This window comes from Prionailurus bengalensis, chromosome E4 (assembly GCF_016509475.1).
Source record: "Prionailurus bengalensis isolate Pbe53 chromosome E4, Fcat_Pben_1.1_paternal_pri, whole genome shotgun sequence".
NCBI lineage: Eukaryota > Metazoa > Chordata > Mammalia > Carnivora > Felidae > Prionailurus > Prionailurus bengalensis.
Genome location: NC_057360.1, coordinates 68,253,908 through 68,281,700, shown reverse-complemented (window position 1 = coordinate 68,281,700; position 27,793 = coordinate 68,253,908). Strand labels below are relative to the sequence as shown.

General features: G+C 59.7%; 1 protein-coding gene across 1 annotated transcript in view; it reads right to left on the bottom strand.

Annotated features, from left to right (window-relative positions):
* Positions 1-27,793, bottom strand: part of KCNN3 (potassium calcium-activated channel subfamily N member 3) — a 114,918-nt gene that overhangs the window by 34,821 nt on the left and 52,304 nt on the right. The window contains exon 4 of the mRNA XM_043569005.1: positions 10,591-11,009. Within this exon, the coding sequence (XP_043424940.1) occupies positions 10,591-11,009 (419 nt within the window). The remainder of the gene's footprint in view (positions 1-10,590; positions 11,010-27,793) is intronic.

Here is a 27,793-nt window from a genome sequence, read left to right as displayed (position 1 = left end):
GTTCCTGTCTGGTGGTGCCTCCCGGGGCCAGGATGCTGGACGCTCGCCGCAGGACTCGGGCCGAGCGGGCCGTCCGCATGCGCTGCGGAGAGGTCAAGGGGCCAGCACGGGGCTGCGTGCTGGCCCGGGTCTCACTCCTCCGTCCCAGCCCACGTGCCTGCCCGGCCACTCTCAAGCTGCATCAGAAGGAGAAGGATGCCAAGAAGAGAGGGGGTGGTGTAACATCAGGGGCGCTGGATTTGGTCTGGGGCCTCCACCCGGTGGGGACTCGGACGAGCAGGAGGGAGAGGTCAGGTCAGAAGGGAGTCCAAGGAGCAGAGACCATCAGTTTCAAGAAGATGAGACGGGTTCTTGAATATCTCAGGGGCCTTTGGTGGAAGAGGGAACACCAGCCCGCTGCAGTGCAGGCCCGCGGTGAGCTGAATGCTCTCCCCCTGCCGAGGGCTTTCTGGGAATCAGAGGTCCCGCTGCCCCGTGGCTAGCTCGCCCACGGTCACCGCCAGTAGGAGCCCGAAACCATCTCTGGCAAGATGGAGGTGCTTGAAACACCAACCTGTGTTGCTTGAATTTCTTTTGCGTTGATACAGAAAACAGAGTCAGGACCCAAGTCACAAACTAGGAGAAGGTTAATTATAAGCAGCATCAGGAAGGTGCTTCTGTCGGAGCTGTCTGCACAGAAGGGACGGTCTTTTAGACTGGCGACTTCCTGGTCCCAGGGCGCGTCCAGCAGAGGCTGTAGGACTCCGGTCAGGTTAAGTACACGAACAGTGCGCAAGGTAGACAGTAGAACCAGGAGCCAGGCTGTCCTCTGACTTCAGCCGGGTCGTGTCCATCGCGGGACTCGGCCTCTGTGCACCGACACCCGCTGAGCGTATGTTGGCTCAGCCGAGACATGTTTAAAGTTTCCAAAAGGAGTTTTGCTACCTGGGCCCTGTGCCCTCTCCTGTGGGGTGCCAGGCCCACGTGGCCCGTGTTGGCATGTGTGGGCCGGCCCGCAGGAGCCCCGATGGCAGGCAGCTCCCACGAGCGTCCTGGGAGAGTGTGACCGGGTGTCAGGGCTGGTGACCCAGCCAGCAGGGGACTGTGGCGGGGCCGAAAGCCGTAGGCCGTGCACAGCAGGCAAGTAGGTGTCTAGGTAACGGGGGGTGTCCGGGGGGCACTCAATGAGCTGCCATTTGGGACATGGTGTGTCCTCCCCCATTTCCCTTCCTAGCTCAGCCCCTGGGTGCCTGTGGCCCAGTGTCGGGGGTGGGGAGTCTGCATTAAACGGGAGGAGAAAGTCTCATGAAAAGATCCCCCAGGGGCGGTACGGTGCCATGGGGACCACAGGGGTCCACACCGGCATGGAAGCGGTGAGGGCGTGCTGACCCTGGGCCACAAGCACGCAGAGAAGGCCTACGGGCGAGGGCCTGGGGCCCTTGCTGGGGGGTGCCTGCCCTCGGGTGCAAGGCACCAGGCGGTCACCAGGGTCACACAAAACAGCCTCACGTGGAAAGCCTGATAGAATGTGGTTTTCCGGTCTTGACTAAGGCCAGCCCACGGGTAGCTGTGGCTGACGTGGCCTACAGGAGCCCCTCCCTTTCCTCACCTTAGCTCCCTCAGAGGGTTCCAACTCTCATAGGATTTTCGGTAACGGTCACCTCCCAGCTCTGAAGCCCTTTCCCACTGTCCCGGGGTAAGAATTAAACCCTGGGGCCTTGGGCTACCTGGTAAGAAGAGCTTCCTTCCTTCCCACACACGGTGGTCATTCCATCCAGCCCCCTGCTGTGGGGCCTGGTTCTCCCCCAGACCCAGCCGCAGGGAGAGGGCTGGTGCTCAGCGGGGCCTACCTCAAGGCACAATCCTGGAGGCAGACACTGGCCCCTTCCCAGCAGAGAGCAGTTAGAGAAACCCAGACTTTAGGTTTGACACAGGCTGGCGTCATTTGGGGACGGACTTGCTGAAAAGATCGAACGGTGTCTCCTGAGTGCAAGGCGGACTTCACTTCGCACCTGCACGGCCCCAAACGCAGCGTTTAGGAATGCTGGCTTTCCGGAAATTCATCATTTCGCCAATTCTTGACCCTCCTAAGAGGGGTCATCTATTATTATTTAACACAAAAGGCGAATACGCTAGTCACAAGTGAACCGTCACGCGCTGAAGTGTCAAAGAGCACAAAAATCACCGCAAATGTGGAGAAACCTTGCTGAATCACAAACCACCAAGAGAGAGAAAGTGTAGAGGAGTAAAGATGCGGAACAATGTCAGACAGGCCCCTGAAACCAGAAGGGGCGCTGCTAGGACCGGGAATGGGGGACAACCCTGGAGCAGAGACCCAGCCCCAAGCCCCTGCTGGCTGACCTCACCGTTGAACCTGAATCCCGCGGCCACTGAGACCCCGCCCGCCCGCCCCCCAACCGGTTCGCACTCCCGGCCACGCCCCTGCAGACCCCGCCCCCCAGCCCCACCTGTTACCGCTCCCCGCCCCGCCCCTGTCGGCCCCGCCCACCAGCCCCCCCCCCCGTGTTCTCACTCCTGGCCCCGCCCCTGCAGACCCCGCCCCCTAGCCCCACCTGTTACCGCTCCCCGCCCCGCCCCTGTAGGCCCCGCCCACCAGCTCCCCGTGTTCTCACTCCCGGCCCGCCCCTGCAGACCCCGCCCTCGGGCCCCACTGTTAGCTCTTCCTACTCCGTGGAGACAGCGTCCTACCCTGCAGACCCCGCCCCGCGCCTGCAGACCCCGCCCCCCCGCCCACCTGTTCGCGCTCCCACCCCCCCACACCCCCCCCACCCCCCCCCCCCCGGGGTCGGGGACGAGGCCGCGGCCTCCAGGAGGAACTTCACCTGAGAACAACTGTGTGTAAAACCCCAGCCCTTCAACTTGACCGTCCAAGCCCTGTTGACACGACACCCGAGCTCCTGCCCAGGATGAAAAGAGGGGTCTTGCGGAGGGAGAAGCCGCCCCCCCCCCTTCCATCGAGGCATGAACACGAGGGCAGGACATGGGTGCAGAAAACACGATAAAACGGAGGGGAAATCGCACCTAACACCCCGCGGAGGGCACTTAGGGTTTCTGTGTTGCCAACCACCTTCCGCACGTCTGGTGCCGATTTCAGATCGCAACCCCCATACGAGGCAAGCCCTGGGTCACGAGTATTTTCCTGCCTTACAGGCCTCGACAGGCTGATTTTTACATCGTCACCCAACTGCCCATCGTAAGGACGCGCTGTGATTTACTCACCTGCTCAAACCCTGGCCTTTAATTTGGTGTCTGACTCTCCACTACTGGACAGGGTGCCGTGCTGAAGCACCAGCGGCAGTCTCCCGTGGTCCCCCCACCCGGAGGGAGGTCTCCCGTGTTCCCCCCACCCGGAGGAACCACCCCCCCCCCAACAAAAACAGCTTTCTCCAGCCCTCATTACGCTTACTTAAACTTTTGTCAACTCCAGAGGAGAAAAAGTCATTCTGCGTGTCGTTTCTATGTGTGCTTCTCTGGTTAGCCAGGCTGAAGGAGTGTGTTCTCACCGGCCTTTGTATCTCTTCTGCGGTGGTTGTCTGTTTTTACTTCTGGCATTGTGTTTTGCTTTCTGAGGGGAGTTTTTCTGATGGGGTTCTGAGACTGCTCTGTGTAACAGGGATGTTTACTTCTTGTAACATTTGCTGCAAATATTTTCCCTCGTGTAACATTTGCCTTTTTAAGCAGGCATGTGTTTTTTGAAGGGTGGAAATCTAAAGTTGCGCACAGGCCGTGCACAGAGGCGACAGTCTCTCTCTCCATGTTCTCTTCCGAGGTTCCTTCCCATCTCAGGATTGATTAAATATTCGCTTTGTTTTCTGGAGCTTACTCGTGGTTTCTCCTTTCGCGTCTGACTCTTTCATCCGCCTGGAATTTATGTCGATGGCTGGTGAGAGGCGGGCTCTAATTTGATTTTTCATCCAGGGATCTAATCTCCAATCTCCCCGTTAACATGCGCTGAAGAACCTACTGCTTCCTATTTGGTTTTCTTTCTCTTATCGCTTCTCAGCCCTTGACTGAGATCAACTGTGGTTTTCTTCCTCATCTACTGGCTTCTTACATAGTAGGGATTATTTCAGGGCTTCCCCTTAGGGTTCACTGATCTATCGCTACTGATCCTGCAGAAACACCACCGGGACTTAATTACTTAAGTTTTAGAATACATTTTAATATCTAGCAAAGTCCCTCTCAATGATCTTCTTCCAAAAGAAGTTAAGCTATTCTCGTTTATTTATTAAAACATCACAAAATCAGTACTCACTCCCCCTTAAAATTCCTAATTTTCTTTTAATAAAACCCTTTTAAAATTTTTTTTAAAGTTCATATATTTATTCTGAGAGAGGGAGAGGGAGAGGGAGAATCCCAAGCAGGCTCCACGACATCAGCACAGAGCCCGATGCAGGCCTCAAAGTCACAAATCGTGAGATCATGACCTGAGCTGAAACCAAGAGTCGGACGCCCAACCAACTGAGCCGTCCAGGTGCCCCTTAATAAAAAACTTTCGGGATGTTTTCCCTCCACATACGACTTTGGTCGCACCATGAGTTTAGACACACAGTCATCATCGTAATTTTTAAAAGAGCCTTTAATGGTGGTTTTGAATAATTCTCTTTTGGCCGAGGTGTGTAGCTGAGGGAATTGCTTTAAAAGTTCCCCTAAAAAGTTCCCTTTTAGCTGAACTTTTATAGCCTCATGGTTAGAGAATATGTCTGAAGATTTTTTTGTGATATTTTGAAACATGTGGCCAAGAAGTTGGTCGATTTTTGTCAATGTACCATGGGTGCTTAAAAAGATGTATTATTTGTTTATAGGCTACAAAGTTCAATATTTATCAGTTATTGAAGCAGGCAGTGATTCAGGTCTCAATCTCCTTATTTATTTTTGCATCGAAGTTCCCAGTGGATGCTACTTTTATTCATATTAAACGGTCCTTCTAGACCATTGAATGCTTTTTTGCTTTGAATTCTAGTTGGTTTAAAATGAGGATTTCTCTTCAATTGCCCTTTGGTTTGTACTTATCTAATAAATCTCTGGTATTCATTTGTTTTTCCAGGTCTTTCTGCTTTAGGAACCTCTTCTGTAAACAGCATGAAATCAAATTTTGCTTTTAAATCCCATCTAGGAGACACTGCTTTCGAACAGCGGAGGGAAACTCAATTATGTTGACTGTTCTCAACTGTGAGTTTGGTTGTTTTTCTCATCTGGCTTCACGCTTTCTGTGGTTTTAAATTCTTCCTACTTCTTCTGTCCTTCTGCTCCTGACGCGGTTTGTGTCTCGTGCAGGGGTGTGGAGGGGGCACGTTCTCAAAGAGGGGAGAGGCGTGGCTCTGGGGCGGGGTTTGCGGATCTCAGGTCGGGTTGTTTGGACCGCCCTGTGCCTCAGTTTTCTCACATGGACGGCAGAGATGAGTGACAGCAGCCCCCACACCCCGCAGAGCTGTGGTTAAGTGACATAACACGTGGCTGGTGCCACTGCTGTCCTCATTGTCACACTTCCAAACTCCACCTGTGGTTACCTTTAGGTCTAAAAATTATTTAAACTATATCTCTCTAGTTATCAAAATTGAGTGATACGGCTTTAAAATTCTTTTCTACCGAAGAGGACGAAGGTTGTCCACTCTGACTCATCCTTTGTCTTCTCTCCACTTTCTAATCTGAGGGTTTGCAGCCTCTACCTATTACGCGTTTTTTTCTCCTCGTCTTCCCGGAGTCTGCTGTTTGCCTGACATCGGGGTTGGGTTTTGCGGCCATGGTGTTGCCCACCCCTCTTGCTCTCACATCACCCCATCAAGACCTTTACCGGGATCCATTCCCCGAAACTTCTGAGCCCACAGAACTCCAAGCAGGACTTCTGTTCCTGTGTCCTTGAGGGAATGACACCAATGTCTGAAATGTAGGGCTCCAGAGGAGAAGCGTGCTCTGTGTAGCCCATGTGTCCCGGGATGGCTGAACCTTCAGGTTCAGGCAGTTTTCCAGAAGGAGTTTATTTGCAAACGTGTAGGTATACCTTCATTTCCCTGTTCTTATATGTGTCCATCTGTCTGATCTTTTTCAAAAAATTTTAATATTTTTTTGGGGAAAGAGAGAGAGAGCGAGAGAGCAGGGGCAGGGAGCAAGGGAGAGACAGAATCCCAAGCAGCCTCCACACTCAGCACAGAGTCCGACACGAGGCTCAAACTCACCAACCGTGAGATCATGACCGGAGCCAAAACCGAGAGTCGGACGCTGAACTGACTGGACCACCAGGTGCCCCCGATCTGCCTGGTCCTACCCCCCACCCCACCCCTCAGGCCGCCAGTTCTGGAAAAGTTTTCTTGGTGTACATCTTTGATGATGCTTTTTTTCTCCAAATTATGCTGGTTCTTGGGTCTGGCCTTGATTCTAGAACCTCCAGTTCTGACCCACGATTCACCATCTCTCATCTCTTTGTTCTGTTCTACATTCTGGAAGAACTTTTAAGTTTGTCTTCCACATCCCACATCTTTTAAAAACTCAGTGCCTGCAATGTGAATTTTCTTTTTGCTCAGACAATTTTAGTTTTCTGGAACTCTGTGCCTATGTGAACCAAATACAGTTTCCTTTCATATCTGCTCCCTCTTCTCTGGCACAGAAATCACAGCCTCTTGCACCATTAGAGAAGCCCCAGAACCTTCTAATGTTGCTCCCTCCTCTCCGTCTCTCTCATAACAACGTTCTTCTGCACCTGCAGGATTATTTCCCCGTTCTTAATGCAGCAGGTTTGTTTCCAGGGCCTCAGGGAGGATCCCCCCCACATGCTCTGCCATGAACTTGCCTCGGTTTTGGGGTGACTGTCCAGACCCGGCACCTGCCTGCCTTGGGCTCTTCTCTGCCCCCAGGGACACTGGCCTCTCCCTCCTCCAGCTGGAGGGCAGGCTTCTTCCAAAGTGGCAGGTGCTCTCCTGTCCTGACTAGCCCTCTGACCCTCCAACCAGTGGTTTGCAAGGTTTCAAAGTCGTGGACTCCCGTTGGTACAAAGATTCTGGGCGCGAACCCCTCTACTGTGTGTGTATTTATCGTACATTGCACACAAGAGTTACCATCCACTCGCATGGTGACTACTTAAAGGCTGAAGTTTTGTAATACAAATGACTGGACAGAAGTCTTTCCCATCGTCCCCGTGGCGGGGACGTGTGCATCCCACGCTGGCGGCCGCACCGCAAACCCCTGGGGGCCCATCAGAACCCACAGCCCCTTCTCAGCTCTGCCCACAAGGGCTCGGCCTGGGGCTGTGTCAGCCCCACCCAGGGGGCCCCCTAGACTGCGTCCCCACTCCTTTCTCAGCCTTGAAGCCCCCTGCCCGTGGTGGCAGGGGTCTGTGGGAGGGAGAGGCCGAGGAGGGGGCTGTCCTCACTTCTTGGCTTCTGGCTGGCGCAGACCAGACCCAGGGATCAGACCAGACCTGAGACCCAGGCATGGGAAGGTTGGCTCTGTGTGAACGAGAGAAAGAACGGGCCACTGGTGGTTTCCGTCCGGTTCCAGGGGCAGGGCCTCCAGAATCCCATTTCTCACTGAAGCACAAGTGTGTGGAAAGAGATGAACGTTCACACCGTCACCAGCAAAGCGCTGCCGACAGGCTGGCTGTGTGCGGAACTCGGAGCCGGGAGGGAAGGTCCACAGGGAATCCGTTCAAGAGGCTGGAGGTCGTTTGCCAAACCTTACGGATCCCGCCCACGTCATCCTCTGCTCGATCACAAGACTCTCTGCACTTCATCAATGTTGGAGCGTCCTTGTTGCTGTCCCCAGGGCGCTGGGGACGCCCGCGGGGGTGGGGGGGGTGGGGGGAGGCAGGAAAGCCCACTTCCCGAGCCTGCGGCCCCTGAGGCCGGGCTCTCCCCCAGCCGGGCTGCGGGCGGCGACAGAGCTTAATGAGGAGGTTCCCACGACAGGCTCGGGGGAGGGCTGTGGGAGGCGGGCAGGCGGCCAGGAGAATCCCGGAGAACGCCCAGGCCACAGCTGTCAGGCCCGCAGCCGAGACGGAAGGCGGCTCCAGGTCCAAGGAAAACAAGCTGTTGCCGCTGCCCTGCCGGCAGCCAGGGGCAGCCCGCCCTGGGCGAGGGCCACCTCCGTCTCCTTCCTCAGAAGGAGCAAATGTGCAAACCCGTCCTTGTCACATAAAAGCCAACCTGAGACACGAGAAACGTCTTTTGAAACGCGTCTTGCCGAAGAGGGGTCTCCATAGCAACCCGGGAGTGTGTGTCCACGACGAGCAGGGGTCCGGGCCGACGACAGCGCCGGGGTGCGGAGCCTGCCCTGGGCATCGGCACATGCGCGGTTCTCTAGGACCGCCACGCTGCTCTGTGACCTCGGGCAAGCCGTGTGCCCCCTGCTGTCCGCGGGGACAGAGGCGTCCCCGGGTCAGCTGGGCCAGATGGAGGTCACCTGCCGGCGGCCCGATGCCACAGCCCCCAGGGCAGCCCAGCTTCGGGCCAGGCTCTGACTGACTGGCTCCTGCCCCTTATCTATGACCTGACACCGGGAAGGGCCATGGTCACTTAAGCTGGGCCCTGAAAGAAACTGCTTGGTCACGGTAACAGGAGTGTTTCCCCGAGTAGGAAAAAGTGTACTCGTTTGTACGTGTTGTCACAGTCCCGAAGGCCGGACTCGGGCAGGCTTCCCGCACGGCTCTCCCGGGGCTGCTCCGGGTATCGGCACCCAGGGTGCAGGGCGCAGGCCGACGGCGGCCGTGAGGTGCCAGGGGCCAAAGGGCGCCTCGGGCGACCCCTCGGGGAGCCCTGGAGCCCGGACGGCCCCGGGTAAAGGCGCCGGGCCTTTACAGGCCTATGCTGACAGGTCTCCGCTGGGGCTTTAACCTGGGCCAGGCGCTGGGGCCTCCCTTCAGCCAGGGCAGCTGTGGGGGAGGGGCAAGGCCTGACAAGCCCCTGGGGGGAAGGACTGGGCGTGTGGCTGGCACCTCCACTCGGCCTGAATTTACCCAGAAGTCCCTCCTCACCCCCCTCCACCCCCACCCCGGCCAGGACCACGGTACAGGGGCAGGAGCGCAGACAGCAGAGGCCTGGGGTCTGAGCTCCAGCTGAATGGCCGTGACCCTCTGGGGTCGGGTCTCCTGGTCCCCGGGAGAGGCCAGGCCACAGGTTCCTTGTGAGGGCGAGAGTCGCCTGGGGTGGGAGACATACGTGGGCCGAGTTCACACTCTGGGCCCACACATGCCAGCTCTCCCACACCTCCACCCCAGGCCGGTGCTTTCCCCCAGCCTCCTCAGCTCTAAAGTGGGGATGCTCAACAAGCCGAGACCACGGAGACGACACAGAGAGCTGGCGGCAGAGCTCGGAGCCAGAAGCAGCTGCCAAGGCTGGGCTGTGCCTCAGGTGCCATCGAGAGGAAGCCGTCTGGGCAAAGGGCCTTTTCACAAGAGGGGGGGCGGGCCCTTTAGGAGGACTTGGGACTTGCTCACTGTAACTCCGTGCCTTTGCTGGGACCTCAGCACGTCTGCGGGCAGGAAGCCAGGGGAGCCCGGCCCGGGCTCAGAAGGCTCGGTGGGCCATTCAATGCCAAATAAAAGGCAACAGAGTACTTTGCAAACTACGCGCTTATTTTTGAGTCAAAAATAGTCATGGACCCGTGGCAGGTTCAATTTGCAATGAAACTCACTTGCAGACGTTTTGTTCCCGGTTCAGCCCATTTGCTCGTCTAAAAACCACAGTGAGCATCACACGCACGCAGGGCTGATGCAAGGGTGTGGGAGGCTTCAGACACCTTAAAGGGCTTGGCGAACTCAATTACAGGTATTGGAAGGCTCGGCTCCGATCAAGTAGGAAAAAAAACAGGGAAGCATGGGTCCTCGTATGGTAGGAGCTGCTTGCTTCTAATTATATGAAGGGGCCACGAAATTCCCAGGAGTTGCTGAAAGACCCCCGTTACAACGATTGATTTCCACTCTGGCGGTGAGGCAGCGCATGGGCCCCACTCAGCACCGACGACAAGGCCTGGAAAGTAGGTGCTATGACCCCCGCTTGCAGGTGACAGACCTGAGGCCCAGAGAGGTACCGTGACCCGCACAATGTACAGCCAGGAGTACGATCAGGACTTTAGGGCTGGACCCAAGCCCTCCCCGCGGGACGCGTGTCCCCCCACCAGGCGAACTTGTTAACATGCAAATCCTGTCTAGTGGCTCTCGGTGAGGCCTGAGCCTCCACGTCTAACAGGTTCCCGGGGACGCGAGGCTGCCGCTCTGCGGACCGCTCGCCGCATAGCGAGGCTCCCACAGTGCCCAGTGAAAAGGGTTTCTGGGTGAATACCTTTGAGAAAGTCTGGACTCAACAAAATGAAACCAGCTTCCTTATGGCGGGACTTCCCAAAGCCTTGAAAATGCCGGTGAGGCATCGTCAACATCCAAGAGGAAGAGACAATACATAACCGCAAGGTGTCAGCCGCGAGGACGGGCGAGGAACACACCGGATTCCACGCGGGTTCACAGGGGTCACCGAGGACAATGCACGCGGCACCTAGCTTACCCGGCCTGTGGTCCGGCCCCGCCCGCTCCCCCCCGCCCCCGACCACCACCCCGGTCCCCCGGCCTCGCTGCCGCCCCAGCCGCCGCGGAGCGCACGCGTGTACCTTTCGCAGACACGCACGGTCCAGGCGGCGATGATCCACAGCGAGATGCTGAACACCAGCAGCACGGTGCCGGGGCAGATGGTCATGAGGGTCTTCATGACGAAGCGGGTGTTGAAGTTGATTTTGTTGAGCGCCCCGATGCTGCGGGACGAGGCGTCCGTGAACAGCTTGCTGTGCAGCAGCATGACGCGGGCGATCAGGTACAGGCGCAGGAACATGGGGATGGACAGGATGATGTCCACGTCGGCCTCCGCCCGCGACGGTGTGTAGGAGAAGGCCAGGCGCGCCGTCCAGAAGAACTTGTACTCGCCGGGGACGGGGTGGATGGCGCACACCAGCATCTCCAGGCTGATGCGCAGGACGCGCTCGCAGGTCATGGCTATCCGCCAGTCGTCCGCGCCGTTGTCAATCACGAAGAGCTGGGGGGGCAGAGAGCGCGTTAGAGGGGCCAGGGCTCGCCTGGGGCCTCCGGGGAAGGGCCGCGAAGGGGAAGAAGAGCCCCTCATTTATATTCACAACAGGACGCTGGGCCCCGGCCAGGCCCTCGAGGGGACGCGGAGAGGAAAAGGTGTTTCCTACACGAGCGAACTCCCAAGGCTGGTGTAGACGCCCGTCCTCGGCAGAGGAGGGATGCAAGGGCGGCCAGCACCTTGCCCCCACGACGCGGCAGAGTGTTTGCGTGGGGCCCTAGGGCCAGACTGGCTGGGTCCGGACCCTGAGCCCAACATTCACTAACCAGCACTGGGGTCCTGGGGACGTTAGCGAGCCTCGCCGTGCCTCAGTTTCCTCATCCGGGGACCAGACAGCACCTGCTCTGCAGCCACCACTGGGAGGCTGTGACGGATTAGCCTACGCGACAGGCTTGGCCCCGAGCCGGCACCCGGGAAGCGCTAGCGGTTAGGACTCTGGGCGCCACAGACGGACGGGGTCCCGCCCTTCAGTAACATGAGGGTTGGGCCCCGGGACGGCTGCGGACCTTGGGGCCCCCCCGCCTTGAGGCGGAGAGTCCTGCTGCCGCGTGGCCGGGCCTGGCTGGCGCCGGGGTTCACATGCGGGGACGGCCCTGGCCCCGTTCTCAAGGACCGTCCCACCTGAGGATGCGAGGCTAAACGAAACAGCTCGGACGGAGCGCAGCCTCCGCAAGGGGCACCGGGAGGGGGCACTGAGCCCAGCCGCCAGCCGGGACCCCCCTCCGGCCTCCCCCAGGGCAGCCGAGCAGGGGGCTCCCAGACGCAGGTTTCCCCCGTCCCCAGACACAGAAAGGCCCTAGTGGCTGCTCCGTGGGTGCCCTCTGCTCCTAAGTGCCACCGACAGGCCACGCCATGGCCGTGTGACTGCTGGCCGGACTCTTCCCCCACACAGCGAAAACCATCCACCCTGTGACAACCAGCGTCGGGTTACTATAGAAACTGGGTTCACCGTGGGCAGGAGCTGAGGCAGTGAGTGGCAGACCTCCCTGACTCCCCGGAGGGGAGGGAGACGGGACGCCAGCCGCTGGCTCTGCCCGGCTTGACAGGAAGGTGCCGGCCCCCCCCCCGGGGGGTACCATGTGCCCCTCAAGGGCCTGCTGGTGTCAGTTTCCCGGGGGGATGGGGCAGTGGGGGTCGAGGCCAGTGAGTGGCACTGGAGTGTCTGCACCCAGTTATTAGCTGTGTGACCTCAGGCAGGTCAGACCGCTTCTCTGAGCCTGTCTCCACCTCTGTCCCGGGCCTGTTAGTGTTGACCCTGCCCACCTCGGGGGGCCAGCGTCGGGATCCAGTAAGACAGATGATACGAGGACGTGTGCATCAGCAACTACTCTACATACGTGAGGCATCCAGGAGGCCGGCCCGGGGGGGGGGGGGGGGGTGGGAGGGGCACTCACACACGGCGTGGGGGAGCGATGGACGGAGGGACGGACGGCCATTCCCAGCTGCAGACTGAGAGCCTCTGCCAGATGGGGCTCCAGTGCAGGGACCCATAGGCTGCAGGGTGGCCAGTGTGTCCCAGGAGATCCCACTGCTGTCCCCCATGAGGACACCCTTACGCCCACTGCCATCTGACCCCCGGAGCCCCAGGACGGCCTCGCTGCTCCCAGACTTAGGAGGGACCCCACCCTGCCACGTTCTCCCTCAACTTCCTCCACGGCCCTTACAAACTGCAGATCTTGGGGTGCATGGGGGGGCTCGGTCAGTTAAGCATCTGACTCCTGATCTCGGCTGAGGTCATGATCTCACGGTCTGTGGGATCGAGCCCCACGTCGAACGCTGTGCTGACAGCATGGAGCCTGCTTGGGACCCTCTCTCTCCCTCTCTGCCCTTCCCCTGCTCGCAAGCTCTCTCTCAAAATAAATACATAAACTTAAATAAAGTAACAAATTGCAGATCTCAGTATGTACCCGTTATGTTTGCTCGGTCCTTGTGGGTCTCTCCCCCTGGGATGCTAAAACTGCCCGGACAGTTTGCTAAGGACACCCCTGCCCGGGGCCATCCAGACCAAGCAGATCTGGAGCTCTGAGTGTGAGGCCCCGGCATTGGGTGTTTTCGTCGAGCTCCCCAGCCGACCGAAGTGTCACCGGGCCGGGGGTCCGGCGATCACAGCGGGAAGTCCCAAGAGACAGGGGCTGTGTCCTCCGTGTTCCCTGTGACGCCTCTGTGCCCAGTGCAGCTCCTCACATAGACCAGGTGTTTGATGACTGCTTTCTGTGGGGGCCGGCGTGGCTGAGCTCTCCCCTCTGGCTGGGTCTCCTCCTCTGAGGGCTGAGGGGCAGGTCAGATGGTCCCCCGTCTGGCTTGGCCCTCCCACCTCTCTCTCCTCCAGAGCCTGGGTAGATGGTCACTGGGACGAAGGGTGTGCAGGGAGGGGACCGTGTCTCCAGCACCTGGGTGGGTGGTCACTGGGATGTCGGTGACTGAAGGGTGTGTGTGGGGGGGGGGGACAGACCATGTCGAATGGAAAAGCAGGCAGACTGCCAATGTCCCTCGCTGACCACCCGGAGCGGAAGTCCCCATGAGAAACTCACTCCTAAGCCTGAGACCAATGAAATACCTAATGATTCATCCGACGCCATGGGAAGGACACCCACCAATGCCCAGGGGTGGTCCAATCTGGAACAAAGTGTCCCAAGTGAACTTCAAGCCCAGAAAGTTCTGGAGCCAATCTGGAACCAGGATCTCAAGCAGCATGGGCCAGAGGGGTGAGGACCCTCCTCCCCTGAGCCCCAGCCACGCACCCTGGTTCTGGGGCAGCCTCTGTGCCCCGAGGATGCGGACGTGGGGGCCCTCGAGGTCTGCTCTGGGCAGCCATGGGGCAGAGGCCTCGGAGGCCCGTCCAGGCTGACCGTGAGCGCCCTCCTACGGTCGCCCCAAACACCGGCCACGTTGTCCCAGATGCTGAGAGCTCCTGTCCCCGAGGTAAGGGTGACCTGGGACCAGTGAGCAGCGCCCTGACTCGAGTCCGCTCCACACGTGACCCTCTGCCACCCGAGCAGCGGATCTAGAGCCCGGAGGACACGCAGCCGTTCCTGCCACCCCGACACCTTCAGTACAACCCCGACAACACAGAGCAGTTAGTGAGAGCCGACCACAGACGTGCAGCGGGTCCCCTGAGCTGGTGACCGCGGCCGAGCGCGGGCCACTTGCGGAGCCTCCAGCGGGCCCGAACCATCTCCCGTGAAGCCCGTTTGCTCACGAGATGTGGACGCTGTCCTATAATGTTTTGGACGCCGTACCGCGAGTGACAGACAGAGCGGCCGCGTGGGGAGAGGCGGCTGCCAGTGCGTCGTCTGCTGACCCTTGTGGCCTCGTGGCTGAGCGCCACGGCCTCTGGCCACGCATCACGAGGGGGGCCGTCTCACACACTCCCAGCCCAAGAAACGACCCACGCTCAAAAACTCCCAGTACGATTTCTACCGAATGCACGGGACCTTCACGGCACGGTGAGGTCAGACCAGTGCACGCGTGACCTCGGGCAGCACAGCAGGCACATGCTCAGAGAGCGACGGCAAACGCTTCGGAGAAGGTGACGCCGGGCGGCGGCGCGGTCATGACCCGGCCGGTGGCAACCATTTCACAACGCAGATGTGAAACGTGTGTGATTTTATTTGTCAATCATTCCTCAACACAAAGAGCCAGGCAGGCGAGGACACAGCGGGCACCTAAATATGGGTCCGACATACGCCCAGGAACCGGCTTGTGACCTGAGACAGCCCCAGCACAGAGAGGCAGGATGGGGAGCATCTGCGGAAGCTTCTGGAGCGAGGCAGGCCTGGCAGAGCCTGGAAGGCCCGTGTCAGGCAAACCCGGGATGGTCACATTCCTCCCGTCCCCCTTGTATCAACCCCCCCCCCCCCCCAGCCTGCATCCTCACACAGGGCTCTGCCTCTCCTCCCAGAGGGAGGTGGCTGTTTCCCAGCCCGGAGGGAATCCCAGCTGGGCCGCAGCCTTGCTGTGGCCTCGGGACATTAGACGCAGCAGCCGAGGGAGAAAGGGCGCAGCGGGGCACCGCCTGCAGGGAAGCCCGTCCAGACTGCTGAACCGTGCCTCACTCAGCCGGCTGGACGGAAGGGTCCTGCAGCTCGCCCGCCCGCCCAACACTTGCCTCCTCCTGCCACGGCCCAGAAGGCACCGCCGCACCCCTCCCGCCCTGCATGCCGGCCTGGCCTGTCAAGCATCTGGGCGCCTCTCCAGGGAGGGGACCCTGACCAGGGCACGCCCGCTTCCCGCACCTCTACCCCATCCCGCGGACGCGGCAGGTCGCGTATCCGACAGTAACTCAGAACCTTCAGGAAGCTGCTGTGTACGTGGTGCAGGACTCCGCCTGCTAAGTGCTTCCCACGTGCGAGCCTGAGTCAAAGAACAAGGGCAAATCGGAACTTACCGGGTGTGCAGGGGAGAAAAAGTGCAGGCAGCTTGGGGACAGTGACTCTTGCTGGCAAATTTGGGGGGTAAACCGATTAGCGGGCAACGAGCAAAGAGGTCAGTGTGAGCGTTCTTGCACTGAACGGCCAGTTAGACGTAGAAAACACCCAATCTATGTTGTTTATGGGGGCGCCTGGGGGGCTCAGTCGGTTAAGCATCTGACTTCGGCTCGGGTCACGATCTCACAGTTCGTGAGTTCGAGCCCCTTGTCGAGCTCTGTGCTGACAGCTGGGAGCCTGGAGCCTGTTTTGGATTCTGTGTCTCCTGCTCTGCCCCTCCCCCACGCTCGCTCGCTCTCTCTCTCTCAAAAAATAAACATTAAAAAAAATTTCTTTTCATAAAAAAAAGAAAACACCCAATCTCCATTGTTTACGATTCTCCAGAAACACTTGCATTTTAGCTGTGGCTCTCGGTGCAGCACAGACAGCTGTGTCTGCGAAGCCGGCGGGATCCTCCCGGACGCAGCCCTGCCTCAGCGAGACCATCCCCACGCTTCCCTCTGAGAGCCGCTCCCAGAGTCGCCAGGCCGCTCACTGGCTCCGGCAGCCCGACTCTGCAGGGCCGTCCGGTCACCCCAGGACCCCAGTCCCTGCGGCGCCCGAACCCACAGGTGCTTCTGGCCGCGGGGCCCGGACGGGCGGTCTGGACAAACAGCGGATCCCAGAGGCTCCGGAGTCTCCCCGACACAGCAGGACCCCGCCAGCCAGGCCCGGGAGCCCCTGCCCTTCCCCCCAAGGCACACAGGGGACCAGCCTGTTGTGTTTGGAGGTGATTCACCGGATTCACCAGCTCCCCCATTCTACTCCGAAAGGCTGAGCAACACAGCCTTTGCTGTGCTTTGTGCATAAGGCAGTTGCTTTGTGTGAGCAACACCTTTCATCAAAATGCTCTCAGCTATTGGGGGAGATCCTGCTTAGACGTTTCCTTACTAACCTGGCAAACTTTGATTCTCGTGCAAGTATGAACTTTTTATTTTTATTTATTTATTTTTTAATATTTTCATGTTTATTTATGAGAGAGAGAGAGAGAGAGAGAGAGAGAGAGACAGAGCATGAGCGAGGGAGGGGCAGAGACGGGGGAGACACAGAATCCGAAGCAGGCTCCAGGCTCCCAGCTGTCAGCACAGAGCCCGACGCGGGGCTCGAACTCACAGACCGCGAGATCGTGACCTGAGCTGAAGTCGGATGTTTAACTGACTGAGCCACCCAGGCGCCCCTGAATTTTTTTTAATTAAAGGAGAGAAAGCACAAAAGGCTTTTTGTGTTCTCTGCTGTTCTCTCTCTAGAAGAAAAACTCCATGGAGATTTTCACCATTTAAAAAAATATATGCAGAATAAAAGCAAAAGAAAGAAACTAAAAATTTTCTTAAAATCTAGTAATAATAATATATTACGTAAATATATATATATATATTTTAATCCTAGAGCATATATTATGTACGTATACCAGCACTATGGGGGTTTCCATGGAAACAACATTACAAGTCCTGTAATACCTAATTAGGTTTCCCAAGGACAAGAACTGATTGCCAGGGGTGAAATGCACGTCCGGGTTTGCAGGGATGGTTAACATAAACCTCCCGTCAGTAAACGTGCCGCGGGCCTGCCGAAGAAAGGGACGAGGGAAGCAAAGGCATACCAAATGTACCTCTGAGAGAGGCCAGCTCGTTCGGGGACGGCCAGAAAAGTCTGCCCCCACTGCCACCAAGACTCAGTGGCTGGGGGACGCGCTAGCCGGCTCTGTGTCGAAGAAGGAATCCTCCCCATCTGACACCGTCGTGACCGACTGAGTCAAGGGATGCCAGGCCACGTGTGAAGTCCCACGGTGGCTCTCCAGCCCTGCCGGGCCAGGGTCGCCCCTGGTGCCGCTCCATGGGGCACAGTCTACCCCTGGTCTCCTGCCAGGAGCATGAGAGCCCACGGGGACTCCTGAGCCTGAAGTTTGCTTGGGACGGTCCGAGACCGGTGGTGACCATGAATCCTTCCTGTCCCCAGTTCTCAGAGAATGAAAGCCAGTCCCAGCATTTGAGGGCACAAGTAATCTTCACTCACACGACGAGAACATCTTCATCCCCGACACGACACCACTGGGGATGAGCATTTAGTCACTGACTATCCATGCACGTCCTCTTCCCTCTCTGGTCCTCGGATCCCTCGTCTGTGACACGGACGGGTGGGTCCATTTGTGATTTTCCATTTTCTCCCAGACGCGGAGCCGTTTCTTCCAATGAGATTTTTCATATGAGTCCAATATGGGGAAGAGATAAACTCAGAGCTGTTTAGGGTAGCGGTAGGGGAGGGGGTTGAGGCATCCACGAGAGTCCTCCGGCTGCGGCATGAGTTGGGGAGGGCGGCGAGGGGCGTTCGAGGGGCTCAGGGCCGGGGCTGGTGCCCGTGCCGAGGCCACCCCGGGCCCGAAAGCTAGGGGTCTGTCCACAGTCCTGTCTGGGGCATGTATCTACGGCAGCAGCGGCTGTGTTTTCTGGATTGTCCCCAGGTTAGGCCAACAGGACCCTGCCACTCCACTGTCTCAGCCGGTCTGTCCTACCTCCGCCCACCTTCTACGGCAGCCCCAGGCCTCCAGCCTTGCTCTGAAGGGGTTTCTGCAGGCAACAGCCGTGAGAAGGGGTCCAGGGGCCAATGTCTGGCAAGGTCTCCTGGATATGCACCGTGCCTGTTTGCATACGAAAGTTTCTGAGACTCTCTAAAGAAACCGCTTTGGGCGGTGGTTTCTTCCCACCTATGTGACCGTGACTCTGGTTTAGGGGGAGTGGTGCTCAAGATGGACTCGGAAAGGCGGGGTGCAGGTGCTGAGGGGCGCCCCCAGACACCCACACTCGCGTGGCCCGGGACGGCGCGGCCGCGAGCTCGCCGGGGCCTCCGTCCGCCCTCCCGTCAGCCAGGCACCGCTCTGGCCGCTCCACGGACACCAGCTTCTCCAACCCCCGGGACAACCCCGTGGGACGGGCCCCAATATTATCGAATTGAAGATGAGGAACCTGAGGCCTGAGTCAGCGACACGCCCAAGGTCCCACAGCCGGAAAGTGGTGGGGCTTCTAAGCCGTCTGGCTCCAGGGTCCAGGTGGATGAGCTTTCCACCTGCTGCCGTAACAAATCAGCACGAACTTCATGACTTAAAACACGTTCTGCTCTTCTGGTTCTGGAGGCCGGAAGCCTGAAATCGGCCTCGCTGGACGGAAGCCACGGCCGCGGGCAGGGCTGGCTTCTGCTGGGCTCCGCACCCCCGGGCGATGTCCCCCACCCCTCGCTTCCTCTCCCGTCACGGGTTCTCCTCCTTTTTTTTTTTTTTAACGTTTATTTATTTTTGGGACAGAGAGAGACAGAGCATGAACGGGGGAGGGTCAGAGAGAGGGAGACACAGAATCTGAAACAGGCTCCAGGCTCTGAGCTGTCAGCACAGAGCCCAATGCGGGGCTCGAACTCACGGACCGCGAGATCATGACCTGAGCCGAAGTCGGCCGCCCAACCGACCGAGCCACCCAGGCGCCCCACTCTGTGTACTGTTTTTTTTTTTTTAATTTTTTTTTTTTTTACGTTTATTTATTTTTGAGAGAGAGAGAGAGACAGAGCATGAATGGGGGAGGGTCAGAGAGAGGGAGACACAGAATCGGAAACAGGCTCCAGGCTCTGAGCCATCAGCCCAGAGCCCGACGCGGGGCTCGAACTCACAGCCCTCACGGACCGCGAGATCGTGACCTGAGCCGAAGTCGGCTGCTTAACCGACTGAGCCACCCAGGTGCCCCTCCTCCTTTTATGAGGACACGTGTGATTACGTTTAGGGTCCCCCCGGAAAGTGCGGCATTTATCTCCCTGTCTCGAGATCCCGAGTTTGGCCCCATCTGCAAAGTCCTTCTGCCACACAAGGTGACATTCGCCGACCCCGGGGACCAGGCCCCCGATATTCTGGGGGGCCGTATTCAGCCCGTCACACCATGCTTTCAGCCACTGTGCTACACCAGCCTAATTTCCTAAACAATTCTGGGAGGATGCTGCCGTTAACCCTAACTCGAGATCAGAAGGCCAAGTCTCTGAGAAGTCAGTGAGCCGGCAGGGGTCACCCAGACGGCAAAGGCCGCAGCCACAACACAAGCGGGGCCTGCGTCTGCCGCTGGGGGGGGCTCGGGGCGCACAGGCCCCTGGGGGCTCCAAGCAGGTGCTGTTTTTGTTGCCCCCGGAAACCTGACGAGGGCTCTCGATCCGCCGAACCCACGAGATGCACGGACACTCCACTGTTTGCGGATCCTTTCCGGGGCTCGCAGGCACCGGGTCGAGAACCCTCGCTCTCGAAAGCAAGATCTCGGAGAGGTATTTGCGCCCCATGTTCACTGTAGTTTACTCCCAGCGGCCAAAGATGGAAGGGGTGGCCCCAGGGCCTGTGTCAGCGGACAAGCGGACGAGGAAGACGGGCTGCGTACGCCAGAAGATCACTCAGCTGTATGAGGAGGGCGCCGACTCTGACCCGTGCCACAGCACGCGTGGGCCCGAGGACACTGTGCTAAGCAAGACACGCCTGCCACAGAAAGACAAACCCCACCATGCCACTTACGCGAGGCCCCTAGAGTCATGCAGCTCGTAGAGACGGAAAGTAGGTGGCGGTCCCGGGGGTGGGAGGAGGGGGACGGAGTTTCAGTTTTGCAGGAAGAAGGTTCTGGAGACGGACGGCGGTGCCAGTTGTACAACACGTGAAAACGTATCTAGCAGCCCTGAAATGTGCGCTTAGGACGGGAAATTCTGTGTTGCGCGTTTACCACAGTGTTTTAAAAAGGAACGCCTGCTTAATCCGAGCGTCCACGCGGGGAGCGGTCACGTCTGTCCCTCCTGTGGCGGGTAGGAGGAGGGGGCTCCACGGCCCTGCGCCTGTCGCTGCTGACCGCTGGCCCCTCTAGAAGCCCTGCAACCTGGAAATCGAACAGCCAGCCCAAGTGTCGTCAGAGACAAGCACGGTGAAAGCACCGAGGACAGGCAGGAGGAGGCGGCAGGACGAGAGTCCAGCTGCTCACGTGGCAGAGAATGGTTCGCAGGAACCTCTGAAGGGAGCGCGGGCGCCGATGCGGATTTTGCCAAGAACCTGAAGGCCCTCTGACCTGGTAGCGACCACGCCACGCACGGCCCTCCCACGGCCACGCACACGGCTCAGGGCAGTGCTGTCCCTGCCGCCAAGTGAGTGGGGTTATGAGACACCTGAGGATTTTTTTAAACTTCTCTGCTGTTTGCAGGAATCCAGAAGGAAGAGCCAGACCCGCTCCGAGACTCACATCCCCTCGGGCACCGGGCCAGCCTCTCGGATAGCAGCCCACCTGCCAGCCTGTCTGAGAACATCCTGTCCGGGGAAGCATCCTTCCACGGGGCCAGGGGGCAGCATGGGAAACAGCGTGATGCAAGAAAATCCGTGCCAGCGCGGCAGGTGGAGGGGAACGACCAGTGGGGGTGGGGGGGTACCAGGGGTCAGCGCTGAGCGGGGCAGAAGGGAAGGACCAGTGGGGGTGGGGGGGTACCGGGGGTCAGCCCCGAATGGGGCGGAGGCGCAGGGGCATGACGGTAAGTCCCGTCTGCGCTGTGGTATGAATAGGTGTCCTCATTGCAGGGATCTGGAAGGGGAACAAAGGGCCGCGACATGGCTGACGGGTGTCCCTCTGAGGCCCAGCTCGTCCCCTCCCTGCGCCCCTGCCCTGCTTCCGCAGCCACGCCACATGCTCTCCCCTTACCAGGGAGTTGTGCTAAGTGGCCTTTCATCCAGCGACAGAAGGAGGTGGGCTCTCAGTGGAGCCCAGTCTATAAATACAGGGTAACAATAGGAACCAGAATGTTCCACAGGAAACCGGCATGCCTCGCCCTCCCCACACAGAGCACGGAAGATTTTCACAGGGCTTTCTGTGCGCGTCCTTCCCAATTACAGTCCCAGAAAGGCAATGGCAAGCTGGTGAGTTTATTCAGGTGATATCCGTGAGACATAGTTCTCTTTAAAAGGAAAGGAAATCTGCATGTTTTGTTATACCCATCCTTCATTCCGTTTTAACTGGTCCCTGAGAGGCTTTAACTACAGCAAGAGGGATTTTGGTTACAGAGATGGCCAAACCTTGCACAGGAAAGGGAGCCCGGGGTGGGGAGGGAAGGGGGGGGGTTGAAGAAATCCACCCCCCAGGGAAGTATTTTCTAAGTAGAATCCAGACCCATCCATCTGGGAAAGGAAGTCCTCCCCGGTCTGTTTTGATGGAGTCGCCTTCTCTTGCCTGTGCTCCAGGGAGAAGTTTGACGTTTCTCTATCCCTGAAGGGGTCTCTGCGCACACATGAGCACTCGCATGTGCGCACACACACACACACACACACACCGGATCAAGGGCAGCTCCTCGGCCCCGCACCAAGAGCAGGAAGCCCCCGACCCCAGACCATCCCACGAGGGAGCAAGCACCCCGAAGCCAGTCTGCCCATTCCAAACGGAGACGGACGGTTCCATCCAGAAGAAAGGGCTGTTTAAAAGCTGTAATAAATCATGTGCCCCGTGAGGTGTCAGACATGCAAACCAGCGAACGCAAAGTCAGAATTGCAAGAGAAGTCGGGTTTTCAGCCACCAGCAGCCGCCCGTTTCCTTCTGGCCTCAGCACAGGCCCAGGGCCGCGCCAAGCAGTGCGTCCCCGTGGCCGGGGTCCCGCCTGTCTGCTGCTTACAGAGGGGATCCACCTGGATCCCCATCCCTGCCCCTGCAGCAGAGGGGAAGGGAGAGGGCCGTGGGGGCTGGGGCGGGAAAGGCACCTGAGGGTGTGAGGCTTACAGGCTGGGACTGGCAGAGCCCCTGTGAAAGGCAGAAACCACGTGACTGGGTCAGCAGTCACCAGCGTAGACCCCGACTTTTCAATTACTCGTTAATAATACTTAAAGCAAAGGAAGAATGCACCAAATCAGTACTCAGTCCTGTAACTTATTCAAGAGGCTGGGAACTACCCCCGAGGGTTAAAGGGCGGGGGCTGAGCCACAATCCGGAGGAACGGCGGCCAGCGCCAGACCCCAGCTCCGCCCGGGGGCCCCACGAGGTTTCAGTGCCCCCGCCCCTGCCCCCGCCCCCCGGGCACGGAGGGGGCACAGTGCCAGGAGCTGCAGACACGGAGCTCGGTGCTGCTCAGGGCCTTCCGCTGTGCAGGTGACCACAGGTGGCCCGCTCATGGCCTGGCGACCGGGGCCGGCCCTCTTCCTCCGCAGCCACCCCCGCCCCCTGCCGGTCCCGTCCCTCCCCGCTCCCTCCACTGTGCCACACTGGCCGCCTCTCGGGCTGGCGAGCTTTCCTCCGGACACGCGGGGTCTGCGCGTGCTGCCCCCTCAGCTGAGAACGCCCTTCCCTTCACGCTGCGCCAGGTCGGTGGCTCTCTGTCCCCGCCAGCCAGGGCCACCCGGCTGCTCGTGGCACGTGCGCGCTTGCAGTCTCCTGGTTATTTGTGCGGCTACGAGACGGAGGCCAGGAGGCCGTCAGCTGCTCGCGGGCGGGGCCCACAGCCGAACCTGCCTCCGGGGTCCCCCCACCCCCCCACCCCACCCCACCCCACCCCACCCCACCCCCGGGAGCCTGCCCGCGACGCCAGGTGCTTAGTGAAGAAGTTGATGGGCGAGAAAGCGCCTTCGGGGGCTGCCCGGCGGGAAGGACACTCCGTCCTGTGGAACCGGGCCCGGTCGCGCGGGACCCCACAGCCGGCCCTGCTCCCTTGTGGCCCCGGGAGGACTCTGGGAAGACACCTGAGCTCCTGTGGAAGGCACACCGGCGTCACTTAGTCACGTCGGCTCTGCGAGTGCCAAGCCCGGGGCCTGTCGTGTGTCACCAGCCCCCTCTGGGGACACAGCCGCGGCCGGGTCCCCGCAGCCCACAGCTCTGCAAGGAGCCCTTACGGCAGCGGCTGAGGTGGACACCACCTGGGGTCACTCGTGGAACATTCTCTGAGACGCCGCCCGTGGACTCCGGGAGAAGGACATGCCAACGTGTCCGGGGGACGGGGCACCACATCCCTGGGACCTCGGGGCCTGTGCAGCTCTCGGCTGAACAAACGCGGAAGCCCCTGAACAGTCACCTTTGAAACCCGGGAGCCCCGTCCCCTCCCTGACCGGCGTCTGCCAGAAGAGGCGGCCGCCCCAGGCAGGCTGACCTCCTGGCCCCGAGAGGGCATCCTGGGTACACACACGGGGATGTGTGAGAAAGGGGACACGGCAGAACCACCTCCGTGGTGACGGTGGTGGGGCCCCGTCTACTGACCACACTGGAAAGAGGCCGGGCCCTCCCAGCTGACATCCGCAAGGAAGTCGTATGTAATTTACTCGGTTGCCAAACATTCGGCGACACACGTCTTCTCTGAGACACTGGATAAGGCACTGGGGGGGTAGGTGTGCGGCTCAGGGAGGCCGGAGCCTCGAGGGACAGTCACCCAGACACAAGCATCGCACCCAAGAGGCACAGGGGCTGTGTTTGCGGGAGGCCCGGGCTCTGCAAGGGGGAGGTCAGGCTGGAGAGTGAGCCAGGCGAGGAGGGGCGGTGGGAGCAAAGGTGCAGGGCCGGGGCGCAGCAGGGCCGGGGACCTGGGGGGGCCGGCACTGCGTTCAGGGAGGGAAGGGCACGGCCGGACGTGACTGCGGAGCAGGGCAGGGCCAGGCCGCAGCCGCCTCGCTGGGAGATGGGGTCCAAGGACAGTGAGGCGCTGCTGAGGTCAGACGTGTGTGTCTGTCGGATTCCTCGTGGCGACGCAGGGGGGCTGGGGGCGGGAGGGAGGCCAGGAGGCAGGGGTGCCAGCAACGGGGAGACGGGCGGACATCGTGAACGCCCCCGTCAAAAAGTATTTTATCTTAGAAGATGCTCACTCAGCAATGACAGCTCATGTACGCTTGAGTGCCCCCAGGACGCTTTCCCTGGCCTCCACACGGCCCCCACCTCCACCCACCCCCCACCCCCGGCCTCCACCCCCCCCACCTCCACCCCCCCTCCAACACCCCCCTCCCGTCTCCACCCCCCCCCGCCTCCACACTCCCCTGCCTCCACCCCACCCCCCGCCTCCACCCCCCTCCTGTCTCTGCATCCCCCCCACGCCTCCAACCCTGCCCCCGCCTCCACCACCCCCCACCCCCCCACCTCCACACCCCCTCCGGCCTCCACCCCCAGGCCTCCACCGGTATCTGATCCTCCCCCCTGCCGGCCTCCACTGCTCTTTGTTGTTGGTCGGTCTGCAACGCATTACGTGAGGAGCGTCCTCCCCGCCCCCTGTCTGCGATCAGCCTAGGGCAGCACCCGCCTTGCATGCTGCTCTAAATTCCACCTGCCAGGCCTGGTGCCCGCCATGCCGCTGACACCCAACCACACACACGTGTGCTTTTGTGCACACATAGATGTGCAGGTGTAATTTTTAATTGCATCAACAATTTAGGTGCAGCCACTGCCCGGCTACAATTCATCTGTCCACAAAGCCTCAGCGAACTGAGTGCAAATTTGCAGTTTGGGAGACGAGTCACGACTCGAGACCTGCTGTGTCCATAAAGCCGTGGGTTCAGAGGTGTGTGAGGCGGGGGTCCCGGGGGAGGAACGTGCCCCCCCCCCCCACCCCAGGGATGCTGCACAGACTCACGCAGGTGTGCGAGCTGCTTGTCATCCAGGGCGGGACAGGACGTGGTGTCCGGAGGCACGGACCCAGCTTGTCTGATCGTATGGTTTGCTTTTGTGATGAATGGACGGGTTTTTCAAATGAAGCTGGTGGGATTGAAACAGCCATTAAACCAGGAAATGCAAAGGGCGTTTGGGAGCCGGGACTCAGGCGTGAGCCAGCCGTGCGTGCGGAAGCAGGGGCTGTTCTGCCTGCCTCGTGATGCACCCCGGACAAACTGTGACCTTAAAAAGCTGGTCTTTGGGGCGCCTGGGTGGCGCAGTCGGTTAAGCGTCCGACTTCAGCCAGGTCACGATCTCGCGGTCCGTGAGTTCGAGCCCCGCGTCAGGCTCTGGGCTGATGGCTCGGAGCCTGGAGCCTGCTTCCGATTCTGTGTCTCCCTCTCTCTCTGCTCCTCCCCCGTTCATGCTCTGTCTCTCTCTGTCTCAAAAATAAATAAATGTTAAAAAAAAAATTAAAAAAAAAAAAAGCTGGTCTTCGACAGAGCCCGCTGGCTGCCAACGCAGCCAGTCCCACGAGAAAAGGGAGGAAGGCCGCCCAGGTTCTCACCTCATCTCTCCCAAGAGCAGGAGGCAGACGCATCCTCACTTGGGGTCTTTCAGTGCCCGCATTCATGGCACCATATCACCGTGCCCGCTTCGGGCAGGGCTGTGCTGACTCCTGGAGACGAGCAAAGATGGTGGGACAGACAGAGTGGGGTTCAAATCCTCGTCCACACACCAGCTGTGCGGTCTGGGAGAGCTAATTAACCCATCTGAGACTCAGTGTCCCGAGGAGGCAATATCGCAGTCCGCGGGGAAAGGAGGGATATTGATAGAAATAGACATCATGTCACCGAAACCACCAGCCCAAAGAGGTCTTCCTGGACACCCCACCCTCCCTGGGGCCCCATCAGCCTCCATCGCTGCCCCACTTTGTTCTCTGTCCTCGTCTCCACTGACAGGCGCCCACCCGATCCTTGTGGTTGCATACCTTCCCCACCAAACAGAAGCTGGAGGGCAGGGGTCGTACCCGTCACGTTCACTGTCGTGTCCCCAGTGCCTGGGAACGAGCGAGCACCCTTCCGAGTTCTAGTACCTGAACTTGGACGGGGAAGACAGCGCCGGGCACACAGTGGGAGCCCAAGGGCCGGTGGTCAGTCCGACCCGGACACCTGGGCGGCCCAGCGCGTGGAGCCGGCAGCCAGCTCTGGCCAGGGTCGAGTCCATAACTCGCTGTGTGGACTTGGGTGAGTCTCCTTCCCCTTGGGGCCTCAGTTTCCTCATCTGTTCAAGGAGGAGGGCGGTCTGAAGATGACCGTTGGGGACCCTCCAGCATTCCCTGGCCCCACATGGGCTCTGGACAGGACAGGACCCTGGGAACAGCCGGCCCCGGCACATGTGTGACCCTCAGCTCTGCAACCCCCATGCAGGAGAAACCAGAGGCCTGGGTATGGCTGCTGGGAAGAGGTGGGTGTGGGAGGAGCCAGCAGCCACCGGAAGCCCCCTCCCCCACTCCCTCAGCCTCACGGCCCAGCATCAGGCCTGGAGGGTCACCAAGACTTACCAGGAGAGGGAAGCTCACCTCTTAGCCTTAGACCTGGCTTGAAAACCCAGGAAGGGAGTGGGGAGGCGAGGAGGGGAGGAGGGCAGGAAACAGGTGGGCTTGAGCTAGCTGGTGGGGTCCTCACGGCAGCCTGGCGGTATCATTACCCCCCATTCACAGCCCAGGGGGCATGGGTAACACCCAGAAGCAGCCAGTGACAAAGCAGGAAACACAGCCGAGCCTTCACCTGGACGCTCCCCACGCGGAGCACCACGGTGGGCATTCACCCCCAGCCTAGCACTCAGGACTGTTCATCAGGGTTCATTCCAAGCGTAAATCAAGGCTGCCTCTGGAGGAGGCGTCGTCCTCTCTGAGGGAGTGACAGGTTGAGAAGCGCTGACGTGCCCAAGGGCTCCAGGGGGGCGGGAGGGGGGGCGGGGGAGGGGTTGCGGGGAGGGAGCGCCTGCCTGTGCACCTGTGGCTCCATCCTCACCACTGGTGAGCAGCTCGGACCCCACACGAGGAGAAGAGCTGGGCTCCACGAGGCACCATTCTTGCCAAGGCCACGCAGGCGGGAGGCGCGTTATACGACCCTCACATGCACTGTGCTCCTCTCATGTTAATATAATGTTTGGCACACAGAAAACACACTGCACGTAATGATTTTTACTGTCACAAGACCGCGAACGCCATCCAACGGAGATGAACAGAGCACATGCCCTCCAGTCTCAGTCAGCACTGTCACCAGACGGCCAGGGTCACTCTCTGTGACAGGGCCAAAGCTCAGGATCACTGCTACTCGCTGGCTGAATGCCCGGCGGTCCCCCGCATTTGCCTGTCCCGGTCAGGGCCCGGGGCAGACGGCCCCGTCCTGGTCAGAGCCTCCAGGCCCACAACCTGAAGCTGCCAGGGGTCCCGTCCCCTCCCCTGCACGGGATCATGGAGGAATTCAGCTGAACATGCCCCAAAGACTGGCAGGTGGGTAGGGCTTAGCTCCCAGGATAACCAGGAGAGCACCCCCTGGGGACAGGTGCCCTGGGGACAGGGAGGCAGCGGCTGGCTGCAAGCTGGCCCTGACCTGCACCAGGCAGAGCGCAGGACCCTAGGAGGTCACCGAGATCCCTTCTGCAGCTG